The sequence below is a fragment of the Bombus terrestris genome, chromosome 8, assembly GCF_910591885.1.
Source record: "Bombus terrestris chromosome 8, iyBomTerr1.2, whole genome shotgun sequence".
Taxonomy (NCBI): domain Eukaryota; kingdom Metazoa; phylum Arthropoda; class Insecta; order Hymenoptera; family Apidae; genus Bombus; species Bombus terrestris.
The window spans coordinates 3,240,366-3,263,221 of NC_063276.1; the positions used below are offsets into that span (position 1 = coordinate 3,240,366).

The following is a 22,856-nucleotide window of genomic DNA, read 5'->3' on the forward strand; positions in this document are numbered from 1 at the left end:
ATGGCTATGAATGGAAGTACGTGCACGTATTCTTACAACAAAGTACACGCTACGTTTGACGTAATTCTGCACTAGAATATGTTTGAGTCTATAATTGAGCTATTTATTGATATTTTAAAAAAGAATAATTCAATTTATCCTTTGTTAGACTTATTCAAAAGTAAAGTTGATGTCGGACGCTCATATATGTACGTGTATAGTAATCATACGCACGCTTAAAGAATGTTGATTATCTATTTGAGATAACATCCCAATAGCATATTTCCAATCTTGCCTTAAATGATATATTAATCCATTTAGTAATTTTTAAACCTTATATTAGAAAAGAAAGCATTGTTTAGGGGACTGATATCTATCGCTATCTAAAACTATTCATGATAACGTTTATCTCTGACCTATGTTCCCAATATTATATTACCAATCTTGGTCTAAATAATATCTCTGGAGTCACTTATCATTTTCTGGAAACTTATATAATTCAACGATTACACCATTACTTAGTCTAATTAGAAGTGAAATATTCATACAATTTTCGAACGATCTGTGTAATTTTGAGAAATGCAAATCAAGTTGAGGTATATTAACTCACCTGTACATAGTTTTATAAATTATAATTATCAATAAATTCATAAAACTCCCAAAGATTCTACAAATTATATATTATAATAAATTTTTTGAAAAAGAAAAGAACATAAAAATATGAATATGAAGGAAACGAGTTCTAATATATTTCATTTTCAGGTATATAAAAATATGTCTATATGTGAAGAATTTTAAATTATAATTATTAGTAAACTCATAAAATTTTCGAAAACTCTAAAAATTGTATTATAATAAAGATTTCGAGAAAGAAAAAATGCAAAAGTATGAATAAAAAAAAAAGGAGTTCAACGTGTTTCATTACGAGACACAAGATCGATTGATCGATGTATCGCAGGAACCGCTTACCCAGTCGTGACTAACCTCAGAGCTGTTGTGAACAATGGCGACGTTTCGACGAAAGTGACATTTTGACGAACAAATGTGTTTTTACACTTTAACGTTAATCTTCTTTTGTAGATATTAATTACGCTCGTTAGCTGATAAACCGGCGGGGATACGTGTTTTAGAATGGCTTTGAACGCAAACGCGTTGTCCAGTGACATAAGCCGAAGAAATCCACAGGATGAGTACGAGCTCATTCAGAGGATAGGCAGCGGAACGTACGGAGATGTTTACAAGGTTCGTACGTTCATGCATTTTTTTATATTCGCCATTGAACTCGTTATGTTTACATACTATTCAATTTTTTATCGCAGGCCAAAAGACTTTCCATGAATGACCTCGCTGCAATTAAGGTTATCAAGTTGGAACCAGGTATGTCCTTCCAGTTTTTTAAACTGTTTTTTCTAACCACTCAAGTTTTAATTCACTAAAGATTTTCCAGAATTAACATTGATATGAGTGATCAATTGCATTCTCGATCTATTTCTATGATTAAATAAAAGTTGATTAACTGGGATTTCAAACTGCTTCTTTATATTGCTTTTTGTAACCAAGTTACTATTAGTCAAACAATGATTGATCTACATTTTGTACCATTCTTTTCAACTTTCCTTTTTATGTATTTTTAACTTTTCAGTAAAGAATATATATTTGAGTAAAAGCTTACAAGCTTATATCTTTATGTTTTTATAACAATATATAAAAAGCTCATGAATATATATTAACATATCTTTTCTCATTGATTATATTTATAAATTGTATTTGTTAATCCATGATTATTTATTTTATATCTATACACAAATAAAATACATTTTAATTTAATGTTCGATAATTTTAGTTTAATGTTAATGTTTAATTTAATATTATTAATGTGATGTTCCTTTAACGTATCATTTAAACTTTGTATCATATTTTTAAGGTATCAAATTTTATACACACAGTAGGGTATTGAATGTTTTTATTGATAAATATAACAAGACTGCAAAGAATAAATAAAAATTTATGTGATATCTATATTATTTAAATGTTTTAGGGGATGATTTTGCAATAATTCAACAAGAAATTTTAATGATGAAAGATTGTAGACATCCTAACATTATTGCCTATTATGGAAGTTACTTGAGAAGGGATAAATTATGGATTTGTATGGAATATTGTGGAGGTGGTTCCTTGCAGGATATATATCACAGTAGGTATTTTATTATCACCATTATGTAATGTTTTAATTTCTAATTAACATGTAAACAGGAAGTATTTATATTGGAAGCACATTCCTGGGATATGTTGAAGTATTAAAAAATATTTTAATATTATAGTAACTGGACCATTATCAGAAATACAAATAGCATACATGTGTCGAGAAACTCTTTTGGGATTGGCTTATTTGCATAGCATGGGAAAAATGCATCGTGATATTAAAGGTGCCAATATATTACTGACTGAAGCTGGTGATGTCAAACTAGCTGACTTTGGTGTGTCAGCACAAATTACCGCAACTATTAACAAAAGAAAAAGCTTTATTGGCACTCCCTATTGGATGGCACCTGAGGTACCTTGATACTCTCAAATAGAGACCCTTTATAGAGACCTTTATGGAGACATTTATAGAGACCTTTTAGAAGTCTACACTTTAAACTTCTGTAGGTTGCAGCTGTAGAAAGGAAGGGTGGTTATAATCAACTTTGTGATATTTGGGCTTGTGGTATTACTGCAATAGAATTAGCTGAATTACAACCACCTATGTTTGATTTACATCCAATGAGAGCTCTTTTTCTCATGTCCAAATCTGGTTTTAAACCACCTACGTTAAAGGATCGTGACAAATGGAGTCCAACATTCCATAATTTTGTGAAAGTTGCTCTAACTAAAAATCCCAAAAAACGACCGACCGCCGAAAAATTACTGCAGGTTATTTTCTTCTTTAGAATATGTATAATATACATTGAAATCGTCCCCAAATTTTATGGAAAATATTTTGAATAGAAACTTTCGTTTCAGCACGCATTTTTTCAAGGAGAAATGAGTAAACGTTTAGCTCTAGAATTGTTGCAGAAAGTATCGAATCCTAGTCATATGTTCACCGATTTAGAAGCAGATGAAGATGGAGCTGTACCTAATGTTCCACAGAGGATAGCATCGCGTCACACCGCGAGACCTAGACCAAAAAGTCCTATACCACAATTAGACACTGATGGTAAACACAAGTATATTCAAGTATATATTCTACCTTTTTTGCAAATACGAATTACATACGTATTACAGACCAAATTAATCTTGATGGAACGTTACAAAGAGACGCGATTTCTCCTTCTGTGGATGCTACCCCATCTTGGGATATCATGGATATTATGAATAACGTCAAGGTGATTTCACACTTGATAAAAAATATTTTTTATATTTTTCCTATATCATATAATAAGATATTTAAAATAATATTTCTATGTTTAACTATTTAGTCTGTTCATAACTGTGATGTTCATCCGGATTGTGGTATCGGGTCAGCGTTTGAAGACGTACAGGAAAAGTAAGCATATTTAAAATAAATCTATTTAATTATGTAAATCGATATGTGGTCCTGGAAAATTCAGGGAGGGGATGCTTTAAGATCCTTCCACTAATATGGTAATTGCTGTTTTGATTTCCTGTCTTTTAAACAGGATAATAATTAACGATTACTATCTAATTAATTAAGATTTTATATAAATTTTAATCTCGTTACATAGTTGACAACTGTTTAAAGCAAAACAGCAATTTTGATCTAACAAAGGTCGAGATGCATATGGCACGTTTGCTTCTGCTTTGTATACAGCGCATCGACTATTAATGGTGACGAGCGAAAAGTAAATTTGTAAATTTAACATTTCCAAAGATTTAATAACCCAATATTATTTTTGAAAGATATTCAGATATTTTTTTTAGCTTATTGCAATTATTTGCATAATTCTTATCCCTTGTGTCATGTAAAAATTAATGGAAAAAATTTATGATGTTTTGATTGCCTTATATTAATGATTCTGTAGTCTTCCTAGACATGATATAGTTTATCTTTGTATCAGTACTGTTGCCGCTAACGTTACAACAGATTCAACAGATAGTAAAGAATCTCATCAAGGCAATACAGACACAGAGATATTTCATATGAGTTTAAGGTAATGAAATACAGGTAGTTTGGTGTGAAGATATGATACAGTTTTGAATTGTTACCTAAGAAAATTTGACATTAATATTATTCCAGATATATAAATAAGTTAATAAAACTACAAGCAAGATGGAATGACATTTTTTATTTAATTTAAAGTATATATATTATGATTTTTAAAGTAGATTTGCATGCCATATAAAAAGTGACTAAAAATCTAAGGCATGAAGCTAGTGATTATAGATTTTTTCTTTATATATATATTTTTTTTTCGTAGATACTATAGTTTATAAATAATTAATATTTTTGTTTATTTATATTCTACAAATAATTGATTTTTTAAAATAATACATATTACATACAAAGTATGCATGTGATGATTGGTATATAAATTAGTTTAAGTAGTGCATGATTGAAATGAAAGTTCAAAAAAGTCTTGATGTATTCACTAGTACTGTTACGTAAGTATTATTATCACACTTGTATATTTTATTTTTATATAAAGATCTTTTTGTCTTGTTAAATTTATTTCCATATCTTTCATAAAAAACTATATTTTGTATATTTTGATATTTTGTATATGTTTCCATAATATTTTATGCATTCAGTAATTGATGAATGATGAATAGAAAATAATATGATTTAATGAGACACAATAAAATTTGGCATGTTTATATACATATATTTTATTCAAATTTGAAATTTATAATCTAATTGTTATTATTATAAATCCTAATCTTGAATTAGTATAGCATCTTGAAATTATTGTTACATTATCCTTATATTACGTCTGATCCTTATCCGAATTTCTCGGCTCATTTTAATTCTCGTAGCTTTAATTTCTCTGATCAGTTTGTAATTTTAATAATTTCTCCCAACAGGAGTCTATTGCAGTACATTGATGAGGAGTTGTTGCTAAGGTATTGGCAGGTAACCCTTTTCCCTTGCACCTTGCACCTGGCACATATATTTCCTAATGCCTTATATTAAAATCTTCTAGTTTTTCAGCAGCTTCTTACTAACTTATTAAAATGTACTTAACGATTTTTTGTTTAATATCTTCTCTTTTGCATTTTATTTGATGCATCAAAATTGATTAAAGCTATTTTGCATTATGCATTTCTTTGATTCTTCCTATTAGTCACCTTTTATTTATATTCCTTGTACAACTTCCTATAGATATAAATATAACTCAATACATGTATATAAATATGGTAACTTTGGAGTCTATACTTTGAAAGTATGGCTCTTTAGCAATAGATGTTTTTAATGTTGTTTATTGCATGCAACTTCTTTCTTTCTTTTCTTTTCTTTTTTTTTTTTTTTGTAGAATTAATTTTTACAACTGTTAACCATATTGGTGGTGGAAGTTTATATATCTGTTACAGAGAGATTAAGATTTTGAACATATGTTTCAACTATATTTTTGTAATTTAGTAATGATAAGGAATCAGCTGTGATAAAAGCAAATGAAATGGTATCTAATTAATTGGTTGTGCTAATAAGTGTTACTACATAATATGCCTTATTTATAATTAAACATAGTCATGTATATTATTTTGACTAAGAACCATTGCCCATATATTCCCCATAAAATATAAGTGAATCACTTTATGTATAAAAAAGTAATTATATGAATACATAGACAAAAAGTTCTACAGGATTAATAACAAAAAGAATGTGTAATCGTTTTATAGTATATGATTATAGTTTCATGTGTGCAGGGGGAATGCAATGTCGATGGTTGGTGGGCATTGCGACCAGCTATATTCCCTGCAGTAAGTAAATGATAAAATGTAATAGTAGGCTGTTTCATCTATTGGTTGTACATACAGTTCGGTTGTTTTTGTTACTTTTAGCTGAAAGTAATAATTGCCTTTTAATTAGTACAAATTGTTTATGATAATTGTTTAAGTTTAGTTTTAAATAATTCATTGATACATTTTATTTGTAACAATTACATAGGATGCTACAAAATTAAATGTACATAAAATTCATGGGAAGTCAAATATTTTAAAGAGAACCCATATATAATTTCGAAATAGTATTATTTTAGAGTCTTTCCCCTAACGATTGATTTATTCATTGATAAACATTGTATTAATAAATTCAGTTGTACATTTGCTTAAACATATCATTTTTTCTAAGCACCAATTCTTATAAGACACACTATATTCTTCCAAAAACACCTACCAGTGCTTATTAAATAATTACTAACAATCACTAAGTATGATAACAAATGCTTTAATATTCCATGATTTTGTACATGTTGATTTTACCTTCTAACATTTTTTCATTACATTTTCTCGATTTCATAAACAATGCTATGTTTCTTTTAAATTCTTGACTAATTATTATTATTAATACATATTTCTCAATTATTATTTAAAGATTATTTATAATTTACTAACAACAAAGTAGCATTTATTTTTAGAAAAGAAAATTTCTAATACACTTATCTTCATTGATATATAATAATATTTCTTAATAAATGCTGGTCTATTTATTCTTTTCCAGAGCTACCCTTCCTCTTGGAGAGTCATCCAATGATTGTGAAGTGCATTGTCCATATTATAATATGTCAGGTAAGCACATATTCTTATAACTATTTTCTACTAAATTATGCAGTCATTTTATCAATATAAAATACTGCATGAGATTTTATGTATATTAATCTTTGCTAATTATTTTTTATAAATTTGTAAAACTCAAAACCAATTGAATTAAAATGGTAAAAGTGTATTAGTTTCAAGTTACACATCAAAGTAGTTTGATAGTATTAAGTGATTTGGAAATACTGAAAATTGAAAAGTATCAAGACAATAGTATAAAAAATAGATTCGTTGCTTAGGATCACAAGCAAGTCCCAGGCGCCACAGCTCTGTGGATGAGTTGTATGGTCTGGTGAACAGTGCTCAGTCCTTAGCTGCTGTCAATGGACAACGTCAACGATCCCTTTCTGACAGTGGTCCTAGAGAAGAATCTCTCCAATCAAATGGTAGGAAAGCACTCTAATTCTTAATTTAAAACTATAGATTACAATTTTTTTCCTAAGAGGACTCCTTAATGTGAATTTCTATAATTCTACCTCCACTTTCAACCTACACTACTAGCATGCTTCTAAAATTCGTTTTTCTTTTTCTAAAATAGTTATATTATCAATTTCAGTACATTAAAAATAGTTCGTTTAATCACTAAACCAATTTTTTGTAGGTCAAAATGAGATGCCAGATGAAGGAGAGAGAGAAAGTATGAGCCCTGATTTATTATCTGATACTCCTCCTGTTCCTCCAAGAAGAAGGGACAGAAAACGCCATACACCTCCTAGACCAATCAGTAATGGACTGCCACCAACACCCAAGGTTCATATGGGTGCATGTTTCTCGAAAGTTAGTTCAGTCTATCTATCTTTATCTCATTCCAAATAATCATAAAAAGTAATAATCTAATTTGTATCTGGAAAAATATTGGAATCTTTGTATAGGTATTTAATGGATGTCCGTTAAGAATACATTGTACCGCAAGCTGGATTCATCCAGATACGAGAGATCAGCATTTATTAATCGCGGCAGAGGAGGGGATTTATAATTTAAATTTAAATGAACTTCATGAAACTGCAATAGATCAATTGTATCCCAGACGTACGATTTGGATGTATGTCATTAAAGATGTTCTCATGTCTTTATCAGGTAAGATATTAATAATATAAGGTATTATTTTGTAATTATTATATACGCAATACTGATTTCGAATTGTAGGAAAAACTCCGCAATTGTATAGACACGATTTATTAGCGATGCAAAGCAAGCAGACTCACAGGTTTTCATTGCATATGAACAAAATATCTGAGAGATTAGTACCTAGGAAGTTTGCCCTAACTACTAAGGTACCAGACACAAAAGGCTGTACCAAGTGTTGTGTAGGAAGAAATCCATATAATGGGTAAGTGAATAAATATTATATTTTTTCTTTTATGTAATCCATTAATCCATAAAATATTTAACGCAGGTATAAATATTTATGTGGTGCAATGCCGACCGGAATATTTTTAATGCAATGGTACGATCCTCTTAATAAGTTTATGCTGTTAAAACATTTCGAGTGTACACTACCGACACCGTTAAACGTATTTGAAATTATAATTACACCCGAAATGGAATACCCGATGGTGTGCGTGTCTGTGAAACAACCATATCAGCAAAATAAATTGAAGTTGGATTTAATTAATATGAACTCGGGGGCAAGTTGGTTTCACAGTGATGAATTGGAAGATATGGATGGTTCTGGTATCTTTCTCTTTATTATCCCGTACTAATTAAGTTTAAAAAGTATACTTGTTATTATTTGCTCCCATTTTTACAGCCACTGTGATACCAAGAAGGGAAAACCTTCATGTTATTAATGTTACACAGCTAGAGAAAAACGCAATATTAGTCTGTTATGATAGTAAGTAAAAAAGGATCCTTGTATAATATTGTTTGAAGATCTATAATTTATTTACCCTTTCGCTTTATAGATGTAGTGAAAGTGGTAACGCTACAAGGAAAACCTAGGTCGAGCAGGAAGCATATGTCAGAGTTACACTTTAACTTTCAAATTGAATCCATTAGTAAGTTTCTATTTCTTTTATTAGTAATGTTTTTACTTTGCTATATTTATAATAAGTTTTTTCATAATCATTTTGTTGCTTTCAGTTTGCTTACCTGATAGTGTACTAGCATTCCACAAACATGGCATGCAAGGTAGAAGTTTCAAGAATGGCGAAGTTACACAAGAAATCAGTGATCCGAGTAGGACGTACAGATTACTTGGGTCGGATAAGTATGTGTCTGTTGTACAGTAATAAATTTTTATACATTTTAAACGTTTGTAAATGAAGTAATAAATTTTAATTTTTTTTTCGATAGAGTTGTGATGCTGGAGAGCCATTTGGTTCAATCAGGTACACTGACTGAATCCGAAGGCGCGGATTTGTATATACTTGCTGGACACGAAGCCAGTTACTAAATTATCTTCCAACTATAAATGTGCAGACATATAATGTATCGCAAGTGACTTGTGATTCCCACTGACTGCGTGTAAAGTAAAATGTGACTCAGAGGCAGTGGTCGATGTTGGTAAGAGAATTGTTAATTATCCTGTTTTAAAGTGCATATGGATAAGATCAATGTACATTAATGTACACACATACAAACACGTCATTCGTCACTGTTGTCCATATAGTCATTGCTGCATAGACTGGTTATTTGCCGAGAGAAAAAAAGAAACTTTTTAACGAAGACGTATTTAGAATTAGTGGTCTTCGAGGTCTGAATGAAGATCACGATGGAACAGATTATTAGAAAGAAGCACGATATATTTAAAGTAATATGTAAATTTGCCCTTATGCCTGGCAAAATAAAGCTTATACCAATCGGAACTTCTCCCAAGAAACATGTGTGCGATCACGAAATTGAATATTCGCGATCTACTTTTCTCGACATTCGTTATTATAGTAAATGTCTAGTAAATGATAGACACGAAACTTGATTTTAAGCAATTTTTTCCATTTTTTAAATTCATCTTCTTACATTCATGGATCTTGAACAATGCGAACCGCGCATATATAACGATATTTACTTGTAGATACACGGATACTTATATTTTTAGAATAATTTTTAGATAATATAAAAGATCTTCACAATATTGGAAATAAATTAATTGTATAATCGTAAACATCTCGTCTAAACTTTGTACGAGCCATAGAAGATATTTGCCAAAGGTAGTTTAAGTAGATTAATATATTCGAACAAGTAAAACAGAAAGCAACAAAGACAACGATTTAAATACAAATTAATTATCGTGTATAAAAGTATATCTATTAAACGTCAGTCCCAAATATATATTTTTCTTGCATGAATAGAGGAAAAAGGGAAAAAGAACAAAATATAAAATTGGAACCCATATATTCGATACAATATAATGTTCTGTTCTTTTGTATAAGTTTTACTTTGGTAGGCATCGGGCCTTTGCATCAAAGTTATTTTAATAAGACATTGCGTTCATCAGTGTCTCTAATTTTGGATGATTGTACTATGAATATACAGTAGAAATTGCAAATAGTTTATGATGGGGCAATCATAAATTATTTATTTTAAGAAGTATATATGAAAATGGTCTTAATGATTAATTCATCTGAAACAATCATTTTTAGTAGGTATCATAAACGATTTAAAATGTATGCACCATGGAATGCTTTATGTTGTATAATTAATTGTCAAGCTCTAATATTGATAATTAGCGATTTAAAAAAGGAATTAAGGTCGAAATTCCTGCTCCATAATTTTCTTCTGAAATATGGCTTTAGTGGATATATATTATAAATATTCGAAACAATTTCTTCGTATTGTACATGAATTCAAAGTTTAGGAGCACGGTGTGTCTATATATATTATATATAAATTTCAATTAACGTCTTACTTCTTCAAGATAATGGACATTAAGTGCATTTTGTGTGATGGGTATTAAGACTGGGAGAAACGCGATTTCTCATTTGCGAAAGACTTTCTTAACACGTGAACTGTGTATCCAGGAGGAAGAGTGCTGGATGAAATAGAGCTTAAGGATCAATGCAAATGTTAAACGCTGAGTATTTATTTCCGCTTCTTAAAATTAATTTTCGTTTAACATTTGAGATTTTTTTATATCATCTGGTATATACAACATAATATTTTACAAATATATAAAATTTGATTTGCATCAGTGATTTAATTAATATTAGTATCAGTTGATATCATGTGATATTTCTATGGTGTCTTTGTACGATAAATACAGAGATGAATAACGTAGTTTGTATTTGTAATGATCAATTACTTAAAATATTCAGAACAATATAATTATTATTTATTTATAGATTAGTAGACATTTTATTTGCATTCGAGATTATTTTTAATGATATTCAATTAGTTCTTTTTTCGGCATATGATAGCATAAAATAAATGTTTAAACGACCAATTTAAATGCATCTTTTTACGAGTAGAAAATTTTACATCTTTGCACGTAATAAATAATATTAAATAAAAGACAAATTAGAATTAAAAAATTTATTCTTGTTCTTTCCAAAAATTAAGTTTTTTAGTATTGCATGTTAAATATTAAAAAAGAAAACAGAAATGAAATCAATTTAAAGACTGCAATTTGCACGTTGCAGAGAATAATAGATCTCACTTCAAGCGTTATTTTAAAACTAATAGTTTTTATGAAAAAGCCTATAAAAAAAGATGGTCAGTTATTAGTAATATTTAAACAAATAAAATATTTCATGATAAAGATTTTAGTAATTACTATTGCTTATTGCAAGTTTAAGTAGTTAAATAAAATTAAAGTATTAAAAAAAAATTATGAATACTTTTTACATAGTTTAAAATTTATTAGGATAGTGATTTATATTTTAGTATTTTAGTATTATTATCGCAAAATACAATACTATTTATATTGAATATAATTTGGCCAGGTATGCTAATAAAATAATGTAATGAGGTCATTAAGAATCGATTATATGATAAAATGAAATATTTTAAAATACTTAAATTCAACAATGTCTTTTAAATGCCATTTAGTAGATTTTGCGAGTATCTGGCACTTTTCCATCCATGTCGATAGCTTGCAAACCAAAGTAATTGATTTGCAGTGGCAAGAATGAAATGTAAATTGAGCTAGGAAGGATTGACAGAGTAAAATTATCTTGGAAATGTTGAAATATTTTGGTATTTTATATGAAGATTCGCTGTGTAAATAGAAAGTAGGATTACTAAAGAAAGTATTATGCTATGAAAAATTTACTATAATAATGTCATTATAGTAAATAATATCTGACTGCTTATTGTTTGTGGTAAATAATTATGTTATATGAATGTTGTATCTATTGCTAGCAGCATAAGTGGTGTAATTAAATTTTGATCACAAATTTAATTCTCTTATTTGAGAAATATTTTTTCAGCTATTAGATTTCTTCTTACAGTGTTTTATTATAATTTAAAAAGAACAAAACATGTAGATCATGTGGTTGTAAAGTACCAACATTTGTACCACTTATGTTAAGACAAGATTGAACACTGATTTAATACTGATTTATTCCAAGATGCAGCAAAATTGTGCTTGAAACATTTTATGCTGACAGTCTATTAAATGGAAAGAATTGAAATGATCATGTGTTCAAAGTATGTCCAGGATAGTAAACTTTACCATTTTAAATATCACTCTTGTCTTGCATATTACCTTTAGATATCAATTTCCACATACTTATTCAAATGTTCCATTCCAAATATAATAAAGTCTATGAAATAGAATTTATTCGTTCATCATAAAGCTCTTGTATGCATGCACATAGTGCACAAAGTGATAATTAATTACTTTTTAAGTCTTATTGTTAAATGTAGTGTCACATTTGAATGCTGAATTGAAGATAATTCTTAAAATATCTGCAATATTAATAAGTTTTTTAAGAGAATATATATAGACATAGCTTTAAAGACAAGAGAGATGTTTTTTCAGGGAATAAGATTAAGCAGGTCAATGCGTCAGTATATTTACACGTTTGTGTCAGCAGTTTAGTATGCAATTACAATCAGTGCTTGAGCAATCAAATGTGAAATCGTTTAATCAAATTGTATAACAACATGATGGAGAAGTCTAGTAGAGTGTTATTCATGTAAATTGGTAGGATTTGTAAAGGAAAGGTATATAAAGCAATGTCTTCCTTGTATTTGCTATTAAGCATGTACCATTAGGAGATATTGAGTGCTTGCAATGTCGGCATTTAAATGAAATTTTTGTACATTATCTAACGTTTCAATTATGTTCGTTGTTTTATTCAAGTTATTAATCATTTTTCATCTCTGTTATTCAATAGATAAATGTTCATAACATTCTTTTATATAGATTTGTAAGCATTCGAATGCTTCTTGTTAAAAAAATTGTTTCAGTATATCTTTTAAATTGTACAGTACACATTTTGTTCATGTAATTAGTATTTTCTCATGTTTTAGAGATAATTTTGGGGCAAATGTATAATGGTGTGATATAGATTACTAGAATCAATGAAAGATAAAAAATCTATATGCTTTCTAGGTATTCAAGAATGTATGTACATTACATGTATAAAGATATTGGGTTGACAACTAAGTGATTGCGAATTTTGCCATCACCACCTAATGATAAAATCCGCAATCACTTAGTTGCCAACCCAATGCACTACTAATTTTTTATATACGTATGTTCTTTTGATTTCATTGATGTGTAAACATTATTGCGTACAGATTCCACATAAGGAAAAGATTGAATTTTTATTTCAATAATGTCGTAAATAATGACACTGCAATGTTACCTGGCAAACTTTTATATTATTGTAAAGACAATAATTTCATTCATGGCATCAAATATGTAGTGCGAAACGCATATACAAGAACACTGACTAAATGCAACAATATTTACACTAACTAAACAGTGAAAAAGAGTATTAGGAAAAGAAAGAGAAAAATAATTATAAATACTTCATGGCAGACCAACTATTAGGAAACAAAAATTTAGGATCAAGAAGAAAACATAAGAATTCAGAAACATGTTACACATGCAGATTTTACATATCCATGTTCTACTTATGACCACGAAATTTTAGATTCTTCAGGAGTGTTTCTGTTGAATGTAGTGCATAGCTGAAAATATTTAATTTTTATTGAATCTTCGTGTATATGTATGCTGTGTGTAAATTGAGCATTATGAAATTGCAACAATTGATTTTATGAAAAAGATCTGTATCTTCTATATTAATATTTTTTATGGAATCACCAATATTTCTGCTGTTCAATTCACACACAATGTAGATTTCTATAGCAGTAGGACAAATAGTACAGCGATAACATGTACCTGTCCATATTGACCAGATCAATGGCTTTGCCTCTATTTACGAATGAGGAATATAAAATTATCTGAAAAAATTACAAGATTATATTTACAACTGTACAAAAAGCAAACATTTGTTGTATGTCTTGTAATCTCTCAGATCTTATATTCTATACAATTTCTATTATTTTCTAATAACAATAATATTATAAGTAATCCTGAGAGTGACATGAATAAAATTGCAATCACTTGATTATTTTATAATTTATTTCTTAATGTAACAAAGAAATGTTCTTGAGCTTGAAAAATTATTACTATTGTCTTTATTGCTCTTTACGTATAAATAATGCTAGATTAATTAGGAGAAATTGCAAAATCACTCTTGGGATTCATAGATCATGGATTTTTACAGGTGCTCTTCCACGATATCATTAAGTTATGTTATCAAAATTGATTTGGTTCTTTGTTCAGCTATGTATTATGTTTTCTATTAACAATGCGTGTAAGCAAAAAAAAAGAATATTTTAAGAGGCAAGTTGGTGTTGTAAGAATGACGATACGACTTAGGGAGAATGAGACAAAAGAAAAAAGAGAGATATATATAAATATAAATATATGAATATATATATTTAATAAAAATACTCTTCGGAGAAGAAATGTAAGTTCAAAGAAGTATAAGGATTAGCGTGAATAACGATGTCGTCGGGATTTCGTTAGTTTGCGCTGTTTCGTGGGAAAAAAGGAAAGGGAGAAACTATAAGAATTGTCAATACTGTCAATAGCGCATTATTAACCAAAGCTTTAGCTGCGAATAGAGACGATGATTTAATGAGAATATTCTTGCAAACGAAATCGTAGGAAGAGGATGTGTCGTTGTCGCATAAGTGAATTTTTGTAGATTTAAGTAGCATCTCCATGAGATGCTGTATAAAAAAGCTAAAGGAAAAGAGATAACGATCTCGTTAAATTTCTTTCGTTCGTTTGCAACAGCGTTTTCCAATGCTTCTTACGAAGAAGACTTTTCATAACAATTAGACTGCGGATTTTTATGCAATTATAGGATATTCGATAATGTAAAAATGCTCGGAACGCATATAATAAATATCTTTTTAGGTTCCATTTTTTCAGTTGTGACCACAAAAATTTGAATTTGCGTAAACATCCTCAGCCTAATAATGACGTCGTATTCGTGTTTCACGGAACTCCCAAATTTTGTATAAAACCTATGATTGATGTTTTTATTATTTTTTATATTATATAAATAAATTATACATTAAAGGAGTTCCTAAAAAGTTCTAATTGGAAAATGCTGATGTCTTCACCCTTTTAATGCAGCAGAAAGTTGCACGATCGGTCTCCATTATCCAAATCAGTGTTGTCCTCGAACAAAGCTTCTTGTATTGTTTTGTCGTTGCTGCAGTATCGCTTGAAATAAAGAGATTAACGAACAAAAATTGCGCGGGGATATTCAAAGTAGATGTCAGTAGATGGCACTCCAGTAGCATAACAGAGACAAGATGGGGGAAGTCCCTTAATCTGTGAAGCTTAACATTGGACAACATTGATTTCAGTAATTAGCATACGATAATCCTGTAATTAAACGGAAATGGATGACTCGAGACGATTTTTATGCCGAAAGGATCGTATTTAACGCACTACTTTCCCTTGTATTGTTATACAAGATGCTTTCTTGTTAGGTAAACGAAATAACGAATCTTAATTTATTCTTTATATTTATATTCGTAACCTCAACACTAATGGAGATTTGAAAGAAGAAAGTTCTTCTAAATAGAGAGAACTCTCATTCGAGATAATACTAAACAATTAAATGTATTATATAGTTACTACAGTTGTATATAATGTGTATAATGAACGATCGTTTCTTTTTCTTTTTCAGTTCATTGAGTTTTCTATCTTTTAGTAATTTTTCTTTCTTCTTTTTCTTCTTCCTGTATTTTTTATACACGTGCAGTATTGCAAAGCTAATTTATGAACATTATGTATCATTTACTCTCGTATCTGTAAACATGACTAGCCGAAACTTCTTGTAAATAGACATTTCTCGTAATAAAACCTACCTGAAGTAATCAGGACCTGATCTTCGAATTCACCTTCGGATCCTTCTTACGAAGTATTTCAATGTGAAAGTATGACAATGATTTTAAATAATGGAAACGAAAACTGACAATAATCAAGTTGATTTATTGCAAAGATACTAGATCATTCGCATAGTGCGATTGCAAATAAATCATAATCCCATTTGCATCATGAGTTCATTATTGTCTAATCTTAAATCTCTGATGGGCAGGCAAATGGCTATAAATCCACAAAATACTTGTAATATGAAATAATAATAGGTTTTATTGGGACTATAAGCAAAAAAATAGCAATAGGAAATATATTAGAATATCTTGTTTTGCCCAAACTTTGACTTATACTCTTTTACCTATCCACCAGAGAAATATACTTCGGGTTTCTCCAATTTTCTTCTTTTAACTGTAATTAAACTTAACCCGTTAGGTTCTGCGAATAAATAAAAAATAAGAAGTGACTTCCCTCTTTGTTCAAACGAACACGTTTATTGTTGAAAAATAAAATAATCATTTCTGAATCCTAACGAGTTAATTTGCAAGTACATCGACGCTTAAAACATTCAGTCGACATGTATAACGATTTACAATAGTCTGACTAACGACATTAAAATATGAAAAAATTTGTCCTTGTAAAAATTTATATAACAATACAGGGTGACTATACAATTTTCAATATTCAACTCTTTATCGTATCAATTTACTTACATGGTGATCGATATTTCACTAGAAAATACATTTTATTAAAATATTTAAATTACCAAAGGATATAACAGCTTCCTCCACGAAAAGGCTTTTCAAAAATAATTTTCTCTGATTACCCTGTATTATTAACATAACATTTAAATTTATATATGACACGGATTAAATATGACATACGATATTTTGAAAAAGTATCACTTATTTACGTTTTGTTCTTTTTACCGCTAGTTTACACGATACAACTTGTTCGGCAGTATTTGTTTCAATGTTGTACAATACACTTCAACACTAGAACTTCATGTTTGCGCGGGAAATAGTTTATATAAAGGACGAATAGAATAAACATAAACGTAACATGTACATAATAATAATATTTTTTTAAAATCTTGATTGGACATAAATGTTAATATTAAAAACTAAAGAAACAAAATGTGTTCACAGTAATTCATTATGTACATACTATGTCTTTCATTGAAGTATCTGAGTTTTATCTAGACCAATATTACTCCTTATTTATTCTGCTTCCACTTTATTTTCAATCTTTCTTCCTCTCTTCCATTGTACTAATAAAATATAATCTCAAGGATAATTGTACTTGATAGATCACTGACTCTTCATCATCCAAACGAGTATTATTGATTTCTAGATAATAACTACTTAATCCTTTCAAGATATATAATACTTCTTGAAATATTTAAATTAGACTGCGGATATTCATACAAATTCATATTTTTATGAATATAATTTAGAAAATGGACTATATTTTGGACATTTTGTATCAGTTTGGATACTATGTTAAAAATAGAAATTTTCCAGAAACGCATAAGCATCCACAGTGTAATTATTACATTTTTTTATCAAGTATGCGAAGAAAAAAAAAAAAGAAAAAGAAGAATATTCCAATATATAAATTAAGATGAGCTAATCTCAAAAGGATTAAGAATATCGGCAAACGTGAAATTCCTGTGTTTAAGGCTACGAGATTTGTACACTTTCATTGGCATAAATTACGTTTCAATGTGACCCTGCAACTGACCCACTATCTTCCTTACCCAACCTGCTTGGCTCTGTCCCGCCGACACATCGTCGTTCTCTTCACCACTGTTTGACGAGCAATTGCTCTGCAAACTGTTCTTAGAACAATGATATGTTCCACTTTCTGACACAGGAGATCTCACTGGAATTTTACAGTCCAATTCTTGCTGTCCCTTTAAGAAAACCGACTTAACCTTCAAATAATCGGGTTTCTGAGCCACGTTAGGTTTGCATTTTGTCGTTGCAACGTTTTGTCCTGAGGGATTTACCGCTGTGATAGACTCTGTTTTCTTTTTCGCTGGTACCGGTGGCGCCACTTTGTTCTTAAATGGCGGGCAATCTTCGGGAGGCTGACTCGATTGTGGCCTGGCCACCAGAACCTCTTCGATATCGCTAAATATTGCACTATCCCGGAACGCGTCGTCAACATCCGCATCTACGTAGTTCTCAATCGTCTCGAATGATCTTTCATAGAAACTATCCGTTTCACTTTCTCGGTTCTCTATACTTTCTTCATCATCTTTCTTCTCTTCCTTGGTCTGTGACTGACTATTCGCCTGCTGAAATCGTTTGCTTTCGAAAAATAGTACACTTGGATCCGCATAGTCAGACTGAGCGATCCGAGCACCTAAACTTGAGCTTCCCTGTTTGTAATAAACCGAAGGGATTCTTAGATCAGAAACCCCCCTCGCTGTGCATCCCACAAGCTCTTCCACATCCGAAGAGGATTCCCTCGAATGCTTCATTTTGCTCTTCTTCTTTAACTTACCTGTACTCAAAGAACGGAAGTACTTGGTCCTCTCCAATTCTTCGCTACACTCTAGAGTCTCTGTGCTCATGGTGTTCCTCAGACCTTGAAGACGATTGCCAGCTTTAGAAAGGACATTCTTGAATATCGTGCTCCCACTCGTGTTTGCCCTATAGATTTTATGATCAGGATGTATGTTCGTGGTGGTGGATGATATATGAATCTCTGAATAAGCGTCTGTCAATGTATCGTCCAATGAACAAAAGAATGTTGATGTGGATGTTGAAACGGAAGTCGGAAATTTGGCAATTCTTCCTTCTGGTTGACATGTAGAAGCGTACCTTTCCATGTCCTCCAAGTTAATCTCTGCTGGCTTGTCTGAAGCTATGGTAAATGGTCTCTCGCTCATAGGCTTGCCATCCCTCTGCAAGAACCGTGACTTTGTTACGTTCTGATTAGAATTAGGGTGAATTTGGAAGCTACGTGGAAGAGAACCACACTTTTGAGGCGATGTTGGCAACCCTTCGCATAGTTTGGTTAACCAGACTGCCGGACGAGTCGGACTGTCATTTCCATCCAAGCTTTTCTCTTCTTGCAGACCTTCCCACACGTGTTGCAGATTATCATAGTTTCCAAAACCTTTGTTAGACTCGGTAACCTCTTGGTTAACTTCAGTTGTACATTCGCCATTTTCAGTCGTTCCTTTGTCGCTTTCTACAATTTGAATTTCATTTTCCTTCGTAGCTTGTGGTTGAGTTGCTTCTTCGTTCCTCGATGTTGAATTGTCTCTTATCCTAAGCGCAGTCTTGATAACTTTACTTTCTGTTACGATACTCTGTTTCTTGAATGCTTCAAACAACGCTTTCTTTTCTTGTACAAGGTTAATCTTATTTTTCGAATTACTGTCCACTGATTTATTATTTTCAGTTTTGTTTAAATTATCATACAGTAATTGTAGCGTAGGTTGATGGTCACGGGAAGAAGATAACGAATTCCAAGTATTATTCGTTTTAATGATTCGCTCTCGATGACCTGATCTATTACGCGATATCCTGTTGTTAACCGAATTGTCTGCAATATAGTTCGTATTTTCTGAGTCACTATCATCAGACGTGTCAGCAGATATACGTTTATTGAAACGTTGCTGCTGTCTGACGTTGATTATGCTGTTCGTCCGCTGCTTCTCTAGGAGCTTCTGGAATTCCTGGTTTTGCATGAGAATATGACCAACTATTTCCTCGACTGTTTGCGCTTGAGTCTGCTGTTCATTGTTCTCTTTGGTTTCAGGTGGTGGAGAGTTCGTATGTTTGGCTTTCTCGATAATCGCGCATTCGGTCTCAACAGTAGCAGACCCAGTATCACCCGTATCTTCTTTTTGTTCTTCGTCAGACTGGTTAAGGCACACATAAGATTGAAAACCTGGCTCTGATTTCCTCCTCCAACCGGTAAAGCGATCCTAAATGCAATAGTAAATATTTTTCACGTGCCACATAATCAGCCATAATTTGATAGAAAAGCACAATGATAATTTTTTAAAGTTCTAAACATAACCTCTAAATTAAAGAAAATTATTTATATTTTTAAGTACCTTGACTTTTGATCCGCGTCCGTCTGAAGTTTTAAATCCTTGTTCATTAGAATCCTCGTTTTGATTTTTCCGTGGCGATGCTGGAGAATCCTATTAGAATATTAGAAAACCAATTAAGTTAAGTATAATTGGAAGAGATAAAGTTGGAGAGTGTTGTACAGAGAACATCTGAAGCCGTACGTACCTCAGTTGTAGTCTCAGACCTTCTGCCACCTTTCTTGAATTTCTGTCTAAGTCCTGTCTCAGATCTCCGTCTTTCTTTCTCCTGTTTTCGTTTCTCTAGATACTCTGGAGGTGCAGAATGCTGCTTCTTCGCCGATCCTCTATCTGCCAAAGCGTCGTCTGCGTAACAGTTTTATTATTGTTATACAATTATCGTTTAGTTCAGTATAAGAAAAGTATTAGCAATTTAATGTATAATCCTACCCTCTGGTTGCATCTGGCCAAGTTGCAAGACCAATTGTCTCGCATGCGAAGGTATAACCGCGTTATAATTCTCCAAAATTACCCTTTTTATCTGTAAAGTCCATTCTCTTTTCTGTTCCAAGTTTCGTGCCTAATTATAATAAATATTATATATGAAATACACTAGTGTAATATTAAATTAATATTGAATTTAATGTAAAGATTATAGTTATCAATATACAAATGGTTATATTACCTGAAGAGTATACTGTAATCTGGGATTATCGAAAGGAATCACGTGGAAACTAAGTGGTTCGCCTGGTATACTCTCAATGAGCATTAAATTCGAACACTGCCAATACAAAATAGTAAGGCATTAGTAAATAAGTTTCATTGTACAGAAAGGCAAATAGTAGAATAGATACATACCATAATGTGAGCTTTGTAGACTAGAAGCCCATCCTCCTTTTTCTTAGTGAGTAAAAGCATGCGGTCAAATAAGAAAGCATGCCTAGGAGCTTTGGCCCTCCACATTCTGAATCTTCCTTCTGCTACCAGTTCCCCACTAGTCGTTAAATCTGGACCAGGCCAGCCGTACAAAAGGGACTGGATCTCTTGAACACGCACTGCGTGCTCGTGCCTTCGTTTCATTGCATTTATGTGCTTTGCAATATCAGTCATAGCAGCCAGTGCCGCCTCAATTGCCTTGCTACCTTCAGTCTCATTTTCTCTTACCTCGCAATCTGCTGCATACTCTTTTGACAAATTCTGTAAATAATAAATCATAAAACTATATTGTTTTTCTTTTATGTAGTGATAAAATTGAAGATACAATTTACCTCCAGAAGTAAGTGGTACTTGAGGATCCTTTGAACAGGTTTCAAAAGAAAGGATCCAAGAGGTAATGCATGACCTAGGGCTGCTTGTCTTTCTCGGAACGCGTGTGCAGTCTTTTCTTGACTCATGAGGTCGGTCAGAACGGAAACTGTGCTAAAATGAACAGTATTAATACCAAGCTACAATTAAGAGATATAAGCATAGCAAATAAGAGATATAGCAAGCATCAAGTAGCATTTGTTTCCACCAGATTATCTTGCTATATCTTACCTTGGATAATTGGTACAATATTCTGTATACACTTTAAATCCTGACTTGTGCTTTATGAATGTGTTTGCTACACTGACTGGATCCAGACCACATTCCTCTATCTCTTTCAGGAACTCTCTGAAATCAAATTATGTTATAAATAATTCCAACCTTTTTATGATATACATAAGAAATTACTTTACCTGTTGAACTCGAAAATATCCTCAATATTACTAAATAAGTTACTCAGCTGCATTTGATCCACAAACGATGCCGAATCGTTTCTCCAAAATATAAGGTAACCCTTAAAATAACAAAAAATAACGAAATAAGTTTCATAATTTGATAGATGATATTGATGAGAGGTAATGCAGCTACATCTAAATGTTTACCTGGATGACCTGTCGCAGATGTTCCACGTATATCGCCTCGGTGTCGACTATCTCAAGAAGTACCCTTTCCATAGGATTCCGATGGGGGTCGCAATAACGCGGCCTGTGGCACAGGGGATTGAAAGGATCCTCCTCTCCGCTATTTCTTCTTTGATCACTTCCATCATCTTCTATTCGACAGTTGGCCTCCGAAACTGTCACCACTCCACTATCCCCAGAACCTGTTCCCAACATTTTATCATTCATTAAGTAGATTTATTGAAATGCCTAACAAATTCTACATAGATTGCAGTTTAATTGAATCGTCTTACACACTAACAGATTGATCTATAAAGATTGCTATCTATCCAAAGGATCCTAAATTCTCCAGATTAATTTTGATCTAACTAACCAAGAAACTACTTCATCAGACTTCATTAAGTTCTCTATCAAGATCAAAGCTAATGCAAGTGCTTATCCTCGCTACGACAGAAACATTCCTTTCTTCCAAACTGGTTCTAAGTGTCAAACGACTTCCATTAAAACGAAAGTGAAAAAACTGTGTGCTCGAAAGAACATTTTTTAACGTGTAACGTGTTATCAGACGGTTGTTTGATCGTCGAAACGCACACGTTTCCTTGCGATTCCAGGCCGTGGCAACGGTTTCCCTTAACGATGACCACGGAATGCCGAGAGAGAAGTTTATTGCCACTGCCGCTATCATTACTGTCATTGCCGTTGATTACGCTACAGCGGTGGAGAAAGTCGAAGGCCTTGAAATCTCTTTCGACCAATACATCTAGAAACGGATTTCTAAGGTATTTTTCAA

The 22,856-nt window shown here is 31.4% G+C and overlaps 2 protein-coding genes across 15 annotated transcripts in view; one reads left to right on the plus strand and one right to left on the minus strand.

The window, feature by feature from the left end:
* The first annotated feature begins 949 nt into the window (after positions 1-949).
* LOC100652043 (mitogen-activated protein kinase kinase kinase kinase 5) lies at positions 950-16,089 on the plus strand. Of its 8 annotated transcripts, XR_001098923.3 has the most exons (22): positions 950-1,221; positions 1,299-1,356; positions 2,018-2,173; positions 2,301-2,533; positions 2,629-2,892; positions 2,983-3,178; positions 3,247-3,347; positions 3,441-3,508; positions 4,041-4,133; positions 5,005-5,043; positions 5,848-5,901; positions 6,641-6,708; positions 6,975-7,121; positions 7,337-7,512; positions 7,608-7,812; positions 7,882-8,065; positions 8,132-8,409; positions 8,486-8,569; positions 8,640-8,732; positions 8,818-8,944; positions 9,031-9,240; positions 9,347-16,089. XR_001098923.3 is itself a non-coding variant. In XM_048408101.1 (21 exons), the coding sequence occupies exons 1-21, from the start codon at positions 1,111-1,113 to the stop codon at positions 9,128-9,130; spliced, it is 2,835 nt and encodes a 944-aa protein (XP_048264058.1). In that variant the 5' UTR covers positions 950-1,110; the 3' UTR covers positions 9,131-16,089. The 8 variants fall into 8 exon arrangements, 7 of the variants coding, with proteins under 7 accessions (XP_048264058.1, XP_048264060.1, XP_048264059.1 ...); XM_048408101.1 differs by having other exon boundaries at positions 9,031-16,089; XM_048408103.1 differs by lacking the exon at positions 5,848-5,901 and having other exon boundaries at positions 9,031-16,089.
* Positions 16,090-16,554: 465 nt separating this feature from the next.
* LOC100642211 (pleckstrin homology domain-containing family G member 3) overlaps positions 16,555-22,856 on the minus strand; it is a 91,401-nt gene continuing 85,099 nt past the window's right edge. For 3 of the 7 annotated variants that reach the window (XM_012311038.3, XM_020864289.2, XM_003397069.4), the window contains exons 3-12: positions 22,049-22,269; positions 21,860-21,960; positions 21,678-21,794; positions 21,410-21,560; positions 21,000-21,338; positions 20,827-20,922; positions 20,592-20,721; positions 20,350-20,507; positions 20,166-20,255; positions 16,555-20,033 (exon numbers count right to left, since the gene is read on the minus strand). In XM_012311038.3, the coding sequence (XP_012166428.2) occupies positions 17,802-20,033; positions 20,166-20,255; positions 20,350-20,507; positions 20,592-20,721; positions 20,827-20,922; positions 21,000-21,338; positions 21,410-21,560; positions 21,678-21,794; positions 21,860-21,960; positions 22,049-22,269 (3,635 nt within the window). In that variant the 3' untranslated portion in view covers positions 16,555-17,801. The remainder of the gene's footprint in view (positions 20,034-20,165; positions 20,256-20,349; positions 20,508-20,591; positions 20,722-20,826; positions 20,923-20,999; positions 21,339-21,409; positions 21,561-21,677; positions 21,795-21,859; positions 21,961-22,048; positions 22,270-22,856) is intronic. The other 4 variants (XR_007224963.1, XM_048408099.1, XM_048408100.1 and 1 more) reach the window with 4 other exon arrangements.

Coding starts and splice junctions, on each gene's coding strand:
- LOC100652043 (XM_048408101.1), top strand. CDS start 1,111: ATGGCTTTGAACGCAAACGCGTTGTCCAGTGACATAAGCCGAAGAAAT. Junction 6,709..6,974: donor TCCATATTATAATATGTCAG/GTAAGCACATAT, acceptor TTCGTTGCTTAG/GATCACAAGCAAGTCCCAGG. Junction 7,122..7,336: donor AGAATCTCTCCAATCAAATG/GTAGGAAAGCAC, acceptor AATTTTTTGTAG/GTCAAAATGAGATGCCAGAT.